The sequence below is a fragment of the Heloderma suspectum genome, chromosome 5, assembly GCF_057233095.1.
Source record: "Heloderma suspectum isolate Gila_16-S chromosome 5, 16-S_ref, whole genome shotgun sequence".
Lineage (NCBI taxonomy): Eukaryota > Metazoa > Chordata > Lepidosauria > Squamata > Helodermatidae > Heloderma > Heloderma suspectum.
In genome coordinates, this window is record NC_139462.1 from 111,655,792 (window position 1) to 111,669,195 (window position 13,404).

General features: G+C 44.4%; 1 protein-coding gene across 5 annotated transcripts in view; it reads right to left on the bottom strand.

The window, feature by feature from the left end:
- ANAPC4 (anaphase promoting complex subunit 4) overlaps window positions 1-10,924 on the bottom strand; it is a 40,831-nt gene extending 29,907 nt beyond the window's left edge. For 2 of the 5 annotated variants that reach the window (XM_084856999.1, XM_084856994.1), the window contains exons 1-9: window positions 10,864-10,924; window positions 8,238-8,363; window positions 7,642-7,747; window positions 7,179-7,311; window positions 6,254-6,328; window positions 5,674-5,700; window positions 5,536-5,580; window positions 2,729-2,813; window positions 275-385 (exon numbers count right to left, since the gene is read on the bottom strand). In XM_084856999.1, the coding sequence (XP_084713125.1) occupies window positions 275-385; window positions 2,729-2,813; window positions 5,536-5,580; window positions 5,674-5,700; window positions 6,254-6,328; window positions 7,179-7,311; window positions 7,642-7,747; window positions 8,238-8,345 (690 nt within the window). In that variant the 5' untranslated portion in view covers window positions 8,346-8,363; window positions 10,864-10,924. Of the gene's footprint in view, window positions 1-274; window positions 386-2,728; window positions 2,814-5,535; window positions 5,581-5,673; window positions 5,701-6,253; window positions 6,329-7,178; window positions 7,312-7,641; window positions 7,748-8,237; window positions 8,364-10,555 lie in introns of all 5 variants that reach the window. The other 3 variants (XM_084856995.1, XM_084856996.1, XM_084856998.1) reach the window with 3 other exon arrangements.
- Between the last annotated feature and the right edge of the window lie 2,480 nt (window positions 10,925-13,404).

Here is a 13,404-nt window from a genome sequence, read left to right on the forward strand (position 1 = left end):
TTCACTTCAATGGCTATTAATGATCATAGATAAACTGAACTTCCATGCTCAGAGGCAGTATATTACCGGACACTGGGAGAAAGGTAGGAAGAATAGTTATTATTCACTGATGGTGACCTTCCCAGAAGCAGTTGGATGGGTATCATGAGAGGAAGAGCGCTGTGGTCTAATCCAGCCCGGCAAATCTTAAGAGTGTTGCTTGGGAACATTCCAACACACCCACTGAATGGTTTCAAATAACACTGCCGTTGAGTGTTCCTGCAATTCTACTCACTTGGAAGTATGTTATTTCTGGCTTGCTCTCTGGAGAAACTTCTACTTTCGTAACAACTGACAGTGATTTCAAGTCACTCGATAAGCATAATGCAAGACAAGAACCAGTCACCTGGAAGAATCCAGTGCAAAAGTTATAAACCAAATATTCGTATTATTTCGGAACAAACCATGTTGCGCACATTATTGTACTCGTTTTGTCCCCCAATTTCAAAAGCAAGACTGAACTATCAGCAGAACCATCTATATATTTACTCAGAAGTAAATCGCGCTGTGTTTAATGGGGCTTTCTCCCAAAACGGTGCATAGGATTGCAGCTTCTGCATGATAAAATCTGTTTAAAATAGTAAGTTACAACTCACAAAAGTACACTTTTTGTTTGCTCTCAGTATTTGCCATAAGGAACTCAATTTTAATGGTGCAACACAGTTTATTTTGTTTAGGATTACCACCGGGGGGCGGGGGGAGGGACAGCAAAGTTCTTGTGTCTTTAAAAGCTGCATGATCAGCAATATGTATTTATTTAAAAGACCCGTAATCTGCTTTTTAGAGTAAACCCTCCAAAGGTGGCATACAGCAAAATTTAAAATGGTGAGACACAATAAAGCAGTGATTAAAAGCTATAATAAAAACAATGATAAAATCAAAATTAACAATTAAAACAAATAGCACCATATACACCACAGCACCAATGAAGTCCTAATTCAATTATAGGTCAATTATAAACAGGTAAGGGCACAATACTATGTATATTTAGACAGAAAAAAGTCCTATACCTTCCAGCATTCCCTAGCCAGCCATTTTTCTGCCAAAACATGCATAAGGTTGCACCCTAAGTCTTTAAGGCCCACTTGAGGGCCTGTAATGATGGAGCCTGGCAGACATCCATTGGAACAGACTACCACAAGTGGGGGGCCATTACCGAGAAGGCCCTATCTCTTGTGCCTGCCAGCCCAATTACTTTGACAGGCAGGCACACAAGCAGGGCCTCCAATGTTGATCGCAGCACATAGGCAGGATGGTATGGCTGAAGGCAGTCTTTCACCAAACCTGGACCCAAAGCGCATAGGGCATTAAAACCTGATACCAGCACTTTAAACTGGGCTCAGAAATGCACTGGCAACTAGTGCAGCTGATACAGTGTGTCACATGATCCGACTGCCTAGCACCTACCAGTACTCGAACGGCTGCATATGGTACCAGTTGAGATTTCTGAACTGTCTTCAAAGGCAGTCCCACTTAGAGCACATTACAGTAATCCAGCCTGGATGTCACTAGAAGCATGGACAACTGACCACAGTCTGTTCTCTCCAGATAGGCTGGTACACCGATTGTGACCCGAAGCTGGCAAAAGGCATTTCTCCCACTGCTGCCACCTGAGCTTCCTTAGTTAGTGCCAAGACGAGGGGAACTCCCAACCTGTGTACTTGATACTTCAGGGGGAGTGCAACCCCATCTAGGAATTGTTGTAAGCCTCCATTGAGGTTTCCCTACGCACAGCATGTCTGTTTGACTGGTTTACGTTTCAGCTTGTTCGCCCTCATCCATCCCCAAATCTCCTCCAGATAAGAGTAGATGGAAATGAAAGACATAGTTGAGTGTCATCTGCATATTGACACTGCAGCCCATACTTCTGGATGACTTCCCCCTGTGGTTTCATGTAGATATTAAAAAGCACAGTAGGCAAGTTAGACCCTTGCAGCACCCTTAAGCCAATGGCCATGGGGTACGGTAATAGTCCCCCAGCACTACCTTCTGAAACGAAAGGACTGAAACCATGCCTCCCAAGCCCAACTCGGACAGACAGTCCAGAAGGATACCATGGTGAATGGCATTGAAAGCCACCAAGAGGCCCAAGAGAACTGATGGTGTTGCACTCCCCATATCCATTCCCTGAAGTAAGTCAGCCACCAGGGTGACCAAGGCTGTTTCTATCCCAAAACTGGGTCTGAGACCAGAATGGATCTAAATAATGAGCATAATCCAATGCTGGCCAAAATTGGGAAGCCACCACATGCTCCAACACTTTGGGCAAAAATGGCAGATTAGACACTGAGTGGTAATCATCCCAAACAATTGGATTCAAATTTGGTTTCTTTAATAATGGCAGATTTCAATAGCCAGGATGGGCAAGGATCAAGGGAACCCATGGTAGGTCTCAGACCTCCAATCATTTTGCCCAAGTCCTCAGGCTGTACTAGCTGAAAAGCATCCATAACAACGTGACTAGTTTGTACCTACTTTCATCCATATCAGATCCTGTCAAAAGTATGGCATCTAAGTCAGAACAGATGTGAGCGAACTTAGTTGCAAAATGTACAGCAAATATTCAACCAGCGGGGATGGGATTTAACTACAAAGATCTAATAAAAACATAAGCTGTAAACCTCTTAGAGGAGGACAATTCCTACTCACCTCCAGTAGAACTATTGTGGTAACTAAAAGATCTACTTACCCCTGTTACTGTAGCAATCTTATACATTCCATAAGCATAGATCTCAATCAACCCAGCGTTGCCTCCAAGAACCAGTGCATTGAGCCTAAATTTAAAGATTTTTTTAAAAGAGAAGAGATAATCATGAGTGCATTGAGCTTAGGAAACGTATGCATTAGCCATTTATCCTGCGCGGAGTGCGCACACACCATCCTTTGCCAAATTTGGGTTCAGGGCAGTTCACAAATTCAAAATACAGTGAACCAAATAAAATCAGAGCAGTCGCCAACATTTTAAAATGCTTAAAATACCTTACAAGATCAGGAGTACAAAAATGTTTTGCCTGGCACCAAAAAGGAAACAACATTGGTGCCAGACAAGGCTGCCTGGGGAGAGCATTCCACAGATGGATGTCACAGCTGAAACACCCTCTCTTGCTCTTTCCTGGTCGTCAGTAGATTAACAGATATTTCATAGTACAGTCTTCTAGAACAGGGGTGGACAGAGGGTAGGTCTCAAGATGTTTTGGACTTCAACTCCCATAAGCTCCTGCTAGCATGGCCAATAGTCAGGAATGCTGGGAGTTGAAGTCCAAAAGAGCTGGAGATCGACCTTCTGTCCACCCTTGTTCTAGACACAGCCAGGAAAAGCAACAATTTGCGGGAATCAGAAAGTCGACAGCATTATGGCTTGGATCCAAACTGCCCGCTTGCGCCAGCAGAAAAACTTCTGCTCAGGCCCTGTGGGGGAAGGAGGTTGTTGATTTCCTCTCCCTCCCATCCGCACCCCTTTGGAGCCTCTGAAAAGCTGCTCCATAGGGTCGTGGGGTCCTCCAGATGGTGTGCAACACAGCAGGTTGAATGAGTGTGGGGAAACCGGCAGACCCCTCCCCATGGTTTGGATCCAAGCCAATGTTAACTAAACACAGCTTGTATCATTGCTTAGCAGCAAAATCCCCATCCATATGGACAGGTGGAGTGAGTTTGGGGAAGGGGCTTGCAGGTGATAAGGCCCTCTGCAGGCTGCAGTGTGCACCCCCACCCCCAACAGCGGAATCCTTGCCAGTAAGGGTTGGGCCCCCAGCATCAGGCTTGAAGGGTAGGTGCACATGAGCCCTACTTGGGAATTAAAAAGCTGAGCAAACACACGAGGAAGGGGAATGCACTGGGCCCCACCCCCCCTCGTGCGTTTCCATCGACTTGTCATCATGGAGGGTGATGTTCTGAAGAGCAGACCCTCCTGTCTCCATAGAGGCACTGCACACTATTCTGAACGCTGATTTTTCAGCACACTCCCCCTCACCTTGTGTTTAGCCTACCCAGATACATGATGCTTGATTAGAGCTTTACAGTGCCCCTAGCCACTGAAAGGCAGAAGAGACTCAGAGTTGGAAAAGGCAGTGCACGGGGAAAGCGCGGTCGTTTTCGCTAGTCCCCTCAAGGTTGATGTTGTTTAATAATTCTTAACATTATTCAAGCAGTTGAAGCGCCCCTTCTGAACAGCACAGTGCAATCTGAGCAGCGTGCAATTCAGAGTTAAACCACATGCTGTAGTTGTCTGTTTCTCCAGCAACAATAAAGATGGCAGATCCTTTCTTGCTAGGGTTCTCAACAAATTAATCAGTATTACAGGTTTAGGGCGCAATCCTATCGTATCTGCCCTTGACAGTTGTGAGCCCCCGAACGCAGAGGCTGACGAGTATTCAGTGCAGAGCAGGAGGTGCAGCAGAGGCGATCTTTGCCTCCGCCATTCCTCCTGCTCTGCAATTTGGCTAGATGGACTTTTTTGCCCGTCTGGCTGAGGCGTTGGGGAGGCAAGGAGGCTGGGGAGGCCTGGGGATATGGCGTGAACTGTCCCCTTCCCTCCGAGGATTCTTTTGCGACTTTGGAGCGGCAGCTGGCACAGTTCTCTCTGTGCTGGTTGCAAGGGGGCGGGGAGCTCAGACCCCTGGACCCAAGGTTAGAGCACTGTCTCCAACCTCAGATCCAGGAATCCGAACTATCCTATGTGCCCCACAGACTCTGCCTAGGAGCCATAGGATTGCTCTCTTAGTCATCTGCCTTTTAACCAATTGCTTAAATTTAGATATTTGTCTATTATCCCAACCTCAGTTTGATGCCTTTTTGAAACACTGAAGGAAGTAAAAGGTAATTTTTTTTTTAAAATCCTACAATTCCCAGCATGCCCCAGCCAGCATGGCTGGTTGGGGAATTCTGGGAGTTGTAGAACTTTTTTCTGTCTGAACATGCATAGAACTGCGCCCTTAAAATTCAATCAATGAAAACTACTTACAACCCCCCACACTGCTTGTCCCCTGGCACCTGATATTCAAAGGTATACTGAAGGTAGACAGTTTGAAGCATCTACCTATCATAAATACTGGTCTTGAGGGATCTCTCCTCCACAAATTTGTCAAACACCCTGTTAAAGGGATTTAAGTCAGCGGACATCGCCACAACTTGTGCCAGGAATTCCATACATTAGTTACAATAATGCTGCATGGTTGGATACCTGCCAGAGCCCAGGAGCCAGGAAGCAACTGAAAGAATTAGGCTGAAATTCAGATGTAAAGACCACTTCTAATATTTTTGTTTTCATTCCCTATTACATGTCAGAACCAGAACAAGGGCTCCCCCCTAAATTTGTAGATTTACCAACAATTTCCCTTCACTGATCAGTCAACTGAACCTTTATTTGACTGACCTATAGGGTAAAGCTTGTGGTGCTTCTTCTTAAGACACCATAAATCAGAACTAATTGCCTTCTCCTTATTCTCATGTTTCTTATAAATAATCCAAACGTTTCATTTTTTTAAAAAGGACATTTACCTGACATCACCCATGAGTTTCATAATCTCATCCGACTTTTCTTCACTAAAACATATTAAAAAAAATCAGCTGCAGTATATGCACGCACACTTGTTCTCAAAATTCACAAAAATAATAGAAACAGAAAATGATTGTTACCTGAAAATTTTTGCAGTTGTACTGTAGCTATGTGAAAAAAGAAAAATGTAAACACATTCAGTGATGTCCTCTCAGAAAAAGAGAATTGTACACTTATGTAAACTGTGTGTGTGTGTGTGTGTGTATAAACAGTAATTAGCACAAAGCAAAAAGCACATGGATGGTATCATCAAAAGACATGGGCTCAATGCACAACAATGCTCCAGTGATTAAATGGCTCTCTCTGATACACCACAGCATGGCAGCCACACATACCTGAGGGCCCAATAAAAATGTTTCCATTTATATGTGGGGAAGGGCCGTAACTTACAGTGCCATCCTACATGTATAGGATGGCACTCTAAAAAACACATACAAAAATCTTTAGTAGAGAGCTGACAATAAAACCACATGTTCAGCCCCGATCGCAACAAGAAGAAAACCCCCAGTAATAAAACACCTTAATTTAACCTCCAAATGCTTGAAAATGGAAATAGGCCTTGCTTTCCATACTTCTTGTATGAGTTCCAGGGCCTCACCTTCACTACTGAGAAGGCCCTGTGGCACCTGACGTAATATGACTAGAAAAAGTAACACTCACTTCTTTGGCAACGCAGGCAGTTTAGGAAGAAGAAGATTGGATTCATCCTCTGCATTATAAAATGAAGTGAGAACACTGAAATGAAAGAAGAAAGTCTATTGGCTTCACTTCGAGAGAGGTTATGCCAAAAATAAAATTATACTTTAAAAAAATGATAGGGAGATATTCAGACCTCAAGTATTATCTACATTCTAAATCAGGGGCGGGCAACTTGGGCTCCTCCAGACGTTGCTGGACTGCAATTCCCATCATTGCTCACTGTTGGCAATGCTGGCTTGGGCTGATGGGAGCTGCAGACCAACAACATCTGGAGGGCCACAAGTTGCCCACCCATTCTAAATGTTTGGCTTTCCTTCTTAAAATCACAAAAGGTGCTACTTTAAGGTAAGTTAAATATTACAAGATTTTTTTTAGGTAATCAAGGACCCAATCCTATGCATGTTTAGACAGAAAAAGGTCATACAATACCCAGCATTCCCCAGCCACCCATGCTGGCTGGGAACGCTGGGAGTTGTGGATATTTTTCTGTCTAAACATGCATAGGATTGCACCCTTAAGTACAAATATAAAATGTGGACACTGCAACAGTTATGCGACAGACAAATTCTTATATTGTTGATTAGCTTGCATATTGCGAAGATGCTGTTCCAAGTTTTTAAGTGCAGTCCCTTGATTTTTGGTTGTTGGGTTTGGTTTTCTTTTAAACACAGGAGAATTTGGGAACGGGCACAGGTGGAAAATGAATGGCAGAGAGGGCTACTTCCAACTTTCCAGAATGTACAGAAAGCTATAGAAAGCTTTCAATTTACGTTTTTTGGTAAATGTACCATTTGCAAAACCTTTTCTGTTTGTCACCTGGAAGTAATTCTTACCACACCAGCTACCAGGTGAGTGGCCATCAGTAAAACCTGTGTCTTATACTTACCTACTTTCTTCCGTAACTTCCATCCAGTGCATATAAGTGATAGGAGCAGCCACTGAGAAAGAATGCAAGCTCTCTGGTTTCTCGACATCACACAGGATAACTCTCTTAGTATCAGCCAGTCCAAAAGCCAAAACTATAGGACGAATAGTAAAATATTAAAACATACAGGGCACAAAAGATAGCCACTTCAGTATATGTCAACTACGAAAAACAATGGACATTACAAGTAGGTAAAGCATTACATTTCAGTTGTCAAATGCATTCTGGGTTGCAAGCCAACACAGTCAGGACAGTAAACAAAATCAGTCACACACTGGTCTTAATACAGCAAACTGAGCTGTTATTCCTAAAAGGCTATCAAACATGGTTAAGTCTTTCAGAGTTAATGGATGACATATTCCTGAAGAAAGTATTTAATTTAAAATTGAAATCACAATAAAACATGTCATTTGTTGCACATTACTTTTGCCATCTGGTCTCCACGCAAGGGCTGTCACTTCTTTCCCTGTGCTTTCACTTGGTGGCAAACTCCAGACTCGTTGAAAGTTTGCAAGTCGATGAAGTAAAACCTAAGTTGTTGGGAACAATGGTAGAAACGTTCAAACTTCCTGTCTACGGGCCGGATTGGGGCTCTGTGGGCATGAGGTTCAACCCCCCTGCTCGAATGTAAAGTTTTTGCATCCACCATCTTGCTCCAGAAATACATGTAGAAAAGGTTATGCCAAGATGAAAAATAAAAGGAAGATCCATAAGCACAAGCTAATAAAAATACAGTATCCTAACAGCAATTCTAACTTGTAAAATCACAATGGATTTTCCTTGCAACATAAAGTTTTCAATGTGTATTGCTGTATGACAGTGGAACTGGTCCTAAATAAAGTGTGTTTATTTTCTGCATTTATATCCCACCTTTCCTCCATGGACCCTAAAGCAGCATATATCTTCCCAGGGTATTCACAGAAAACAACCAATTTCACTTTTAACGAAATGGCAGAGAACACCTAAGGCAGCCCATAACTACTGCACACCATTGTCCATAGTACCATTCACCCTCCTTACCTCTCCAACTTTGTTTGCAAGGGCGATCAGATCCCGCTTGGGAGACCAGGCCATAAAAATGACTTCTTGGGGAAGCTGCTTCTCCCCAACCTGCCGGAAAGCAGGCATGGTTGCAGTGGCGCCTTTCTGGAACCAGAGGATAGACACCAAGACTCCAATTGCTCAGTTCTCAAACACTTCATATTCAAAATCATGCCACATATCTGCAGACCAGCTACCACTACCTAGCTTTCTAAGCATCATAAAAATTACTTTAATCCTCAACTCCCCACTTTACCACTCTTTACTTATGTATTGGATGTTCAGTGGAATGTTAAGTGATCCTGAACACATCCAACATTTCCTTCTCCTATCTACCAGCTACCAGATGCTGATAGATATCCCAGATAGTCCAGTTCCTGCCAAACTAGACATTACATGTTCCATGTTATTTTCCTCTGCAGGCTGCCAGCCTGAACAGGTGGGAAGGCACTGTTTTACCCTTTTGCTCCAGTCTTCAGGTCAGAATTGCTCCCTCCGGAAATGGGAAAGCAGCAGAGTATGTGTGTGCGTGCACTAGATTTTGAGTGAACAAACAGGAAGAAACTGAAGGGCCTCTCCCATTTGCATACTCCAAGGTTGTTTTTCAGTCAAAACTAACAGTCCAGGATTGGGGAGGGGGAGAGAAAGAGAAGAAATACAGAACTTTGCGTCATGTCATGTTTGGCCCTAAACATTGCAGAAGTGGTCCATTCACATGAGCACCATAATGCCTGGATACCCAGAAGCCAGCAGGGGCTGTTGCCATGATTTGCAAGATGCATTCCCCCACCCCCACCATGGAAGGGGCTGCTACAATTAATGCTCTAACTTTCCTTCTCCACCCCCTCTCTACTGGCACTCACTTCATATTTGGTCCTCTAAATATCTTTCCTATATGTGCCTAGTCTTCCTTGGTGCCCCTTACAGTGCAATCCTATACATGTCTACGCATTAGTCAGTGCCATTAAATTCAATGGGGCTTACTCCCAGGCTAAATGGGTATGAAACAACAGCCTTAATCTCCTTTTTTTGTGTCTCTATGTTGATTGTTTTTGCAACTCTTGGCCACATTCACACATAACGATAAGCCAGTATTCATTCATCCTGAATGAACTGTGCGTAAGCAGCATGCTGGTGCATGTAGCACATTCACACAACCCAATTTTTTGCTCCTCCCTTTTTACAAACAGCAAAAACTAACCAGGATAGCTTAGTGTTACATCTGAACCCAGGATCCTGGTTTGCTGGGATATAGATATTAAATGAAATTATGTCCTCCGTTAAAGTCCCATACTTTTTATTTTGCCCCTCTTGGGTGAGTGGAACTTCACCTTCACACACAGGCATCACTTAAAAGCAAATTAAAAATCAGCCGCTGATAACGGAGATTGAGCTTAGAACAAAACACAGAACAAGAACTGGAAACCACACATGCAAAAGGTTAGAAGCCTACTGACATCAGATTGGTTTAAAACCAGCCAGATGTAGCTGGGTTACTAACTCCCCCCACCCACAAGAACTCTTGTTACTTTAATAACTGCACAGGAAGAAATTCGGTAGATGAGGCTTCACCCAGGGTGTTATGAGCTTGTCGCGATCGCTATGAATGTGCCTAGTATAGCCTTCCTCCAAACTGGTGGCCCCCAGATATTTTGGCCTACAACTCCCAGGATTCCTGACCACTGGTCTTGTTGGCTGGGGATGACTGGGGCTGAAGTCTAAAACATCTGGAGGGCACCAGGTTGGGGAAGGCTGGTCTAGTATTTTAGCAAGACTCCCTAAATCAGGGTTTGGCTACTTGTGGCCTTCCAGATTTTTTGGCCTACAACTCCCATCAGCCCTAGTCAACACAGCCAATGATGAAGACTGATGGGCATTCTAAATGATCCCAAATGACTGGGGGATGATTCTAGCTGGAACGGTGTGAGTCACCTTGGAGCTGGCTGCAACAGATGCTCTTTTGGGGACCTCCCATGCCAAGTAGCAGCCAGGCATCTGCTACTCTATGTGGTTTTACATCCATTACACTCTTACATGTTTGTAATAAAACAAGTATTTTAAAAGGCACCCTACATTTCCAGTGGTCTCTAATCAAAAAGAAATGAAACCCTTTCGCAAAGCCTCTGGAAGTTTTCACCACCTGGGGAGTATATATATAACAACTATGCCTCAAGGCCAGGAAAAGCAGCATCTGATGAAGTTCTTCCTGTCGTGCCTCTCTGAAAGGATCTCTATAAAGAGACAGAGAAATGGCAGCTCCCACCCAATGCTCCCTCTCCTCCTTTCCGAAAGCCCACCGTTTCTATTGCCGGGGAAAGCTCGTCTGTGCAACGAGATGACCGAAATTCAACAGGTGCAGCTTTGCCATACTAGGATAGAAGCACCTGTTTAAATGCTGCAATTGCGTAGCCGTAAAAAGGCATATTAGGGCGCCCCCCTGGAAAAAGGGAGGCGGCCTACTAGTCCTCCACTTGGCCCTCCCTCTCTTCGCCCCTCTCATAGCCGCCTCGCCTTTGGTTGGCACGGGCCTCCATTTTAGCAAACGCCTCTCCCGGCATCGGTCAAGAGCGTGCGATCAGCGGGCGCGGAGAAGCCCAGCTCGTACCCGCTTCAGCGGAGCGCCTCGTTCCTCCCGCCCAGCCTGCAGCGCAGCGCGAGCCGCCTCCTCCAAGCTTCGCTTCCTTCCCGGGCTTCCGGAAGCGGCCTCGCCGAGCACCTCCCTGCCCAGAGAAAAGGGGAGTGATGCCGGAGCTCGGCCCGAGGGCGCCTGCTTTGCGCGAGAGCGCGGGGTGAGCCGTCACAGGGCCAAGGCGGCTGGGCGAGGCATTCCTTCGCTCACTCAGGCCGCGATCCAATGCCAGTTTAGACAGAAAAAGGCCTACAACTCCCAGCATGCCCCACTCAGCATGGCTGGCTGGGGCATGCTGGGAGTTGTAGGCCCCTGTCTGTCTAAGCAGGCATAGGATTGCGCCCTCATCACGCTTTCTTCCCAATCCTAGAATCACATACGCTCTACCTGATTTCAGGTAGTGTCCTGCATAAATCACCAACTCTATTTTGCCCAGGGTAGGTTCACTACCCTTTGAAAACGTTGGGTTGGATCCAAACTTAAGTCATGCTTAAAGGAGACCTACTGAAATCAATGAGACTGAAGTTAGTCATGACTATCTGTCCCATCGATTTCAGTGGGACTTTTCTAACCATGACTAAGTCTGGATCCATCCCATTGTTCACACACACGCACACACACACAATTTCTGACCAACCTCCAAGCCACCAAATGCCAACAAAATAACTTCAAAGGAAAGCTCCACCATGATGTCTGTAAACTAGAATATATCAAGAAATGTGACTCAAGCCAGTCTTCGGTTGCTATCCAGTACCTGCTTACCTGGCAGGGGCGTTGCTAGGTTCTTAAAAGATCTGGGGCACAGGCCCATAGCACAAATTTGCATCTATCTATCTATCTATCTATCTATCTATCTATCTATCTATCTATCTATCTATCTATCTATCTAATATATCCAAGTCTAAGTGCACCTCTAATATATATATGTGTGTGTGTGGTGTGTGCACGTGGTGTGCTTGTGTATAGATTACATACATACATAAGAGGTGTGCACTGACCCCCCACCCCACTTCAATTCAGACCCCGATTCAGTATTTTGGAAAAAATCCCACTTCTCCTCAGGCCAATTTGTAGTTGGACCATTTCAGCTCAGCACCAAACCTGAGGCAAGGTTTGGAAAAATTAGTCTTTATGCTTCCTGTTGACTATCATTGGAAATTTGTTAAAAAACTAACTTTTTTCTCTTGGTCAGAACTGGATGATAATTTCAGGCATAGTAGCCCCCTAGAAGGGGTTAACACCTGCCCCATGTCAGAAAAATAGGTGCAGGGTTTATATTTTGGATTTTCTTTTAAAGGGAACTGCCAATGGCATTTTTGTTCCTTGGAAGAATTGGATAAACGTTTCAGGATTCATTGCCCCATCAAAAGAGATCATGTATCCAAATTTCAGAATGATCGCCACAAGGGTTTTTGTGCAAGGGCGGCCTTGACATTTTGAGGTCTCCAAAAGAGGACATACTAATCTCCTTATTTTCCTGTGGACCACTGTTCTGAAAATTACAGACAGCCTACAGTTGTCCCTAAGTAAGAAACCAGCAAAGTTTCAGAAGGATAAGTGCAGCAGTTCATGTGGGAGTTCTCCATTTTGGGGGAGGGAGTGATTTGCTTTCCCTTCACCCCTTCCCCAATAGTTTTTTTGGGGGTAAATTTGTATGAAAATGCACAGGTCATTAGAGGTGTCTCCCAGGCAAGAAACCTGCTAAGTTTCTGAAGGATATACATACGTGCAAATTTAGAATGACTAGAATTTATTTACATTTCACCAATATTAGCAGCAGGGGAACATGGGTGGGAAGGTGCTATTGCACTCATGTTCTACTTGTGGGTTTCCCATGGGCATCTGATTGGCCACTGTGTGAACAGAATGCTGGACTAGATGGACCTTGGTCTGATGCAGCATGGCTCTTATATTCTTATATAGTGCCTCTGAGCATGTGCAGAATGTTTTACTTTCACCACTGAGCACTTACATTCTCCCCCTACCAATGCTATTTCCCTTCATGCAACCATCCCTCCTCATCCTACCATTCTCCAGCAACTCTTCATAAAAACAGATCTCTTGTTTTGTGCAACTCCTCTCTACCTCCTTCTTGTTATGCACAAGTTCTCATTGTATCTTCCTCCCCATAACTTCATTTGTGCCAAGACTTCACCAGGATTCAGCCAATGAGTCTGTTTTCAAAACTAGGGCTAAGTTATGGAGAAACTCCGAGCATGTACTAAGTGCCTTCCCCTTACCACTGAAACTAGAGTTCATGCAAAAGCATGCACACACATACAAAGGACAAAACATGCATAGGACTGAGCTGAAACGGTAGTCAATTTATTAGATGGAGTTGGGTAGGCAGTGTATTAAGCCTGCAATACCGTGCTCACAACTCAGGACTTATTTCTGAGTAAACAACCAGAACATCAAAGTGCAAACATCCCTGCAAAAGTAACTCGTGCTGGAATCCTATGCACACCTTCCTGAAGGTAAGCCTCATTAAACATAGTGACGCTTCTGAGTAGGCAT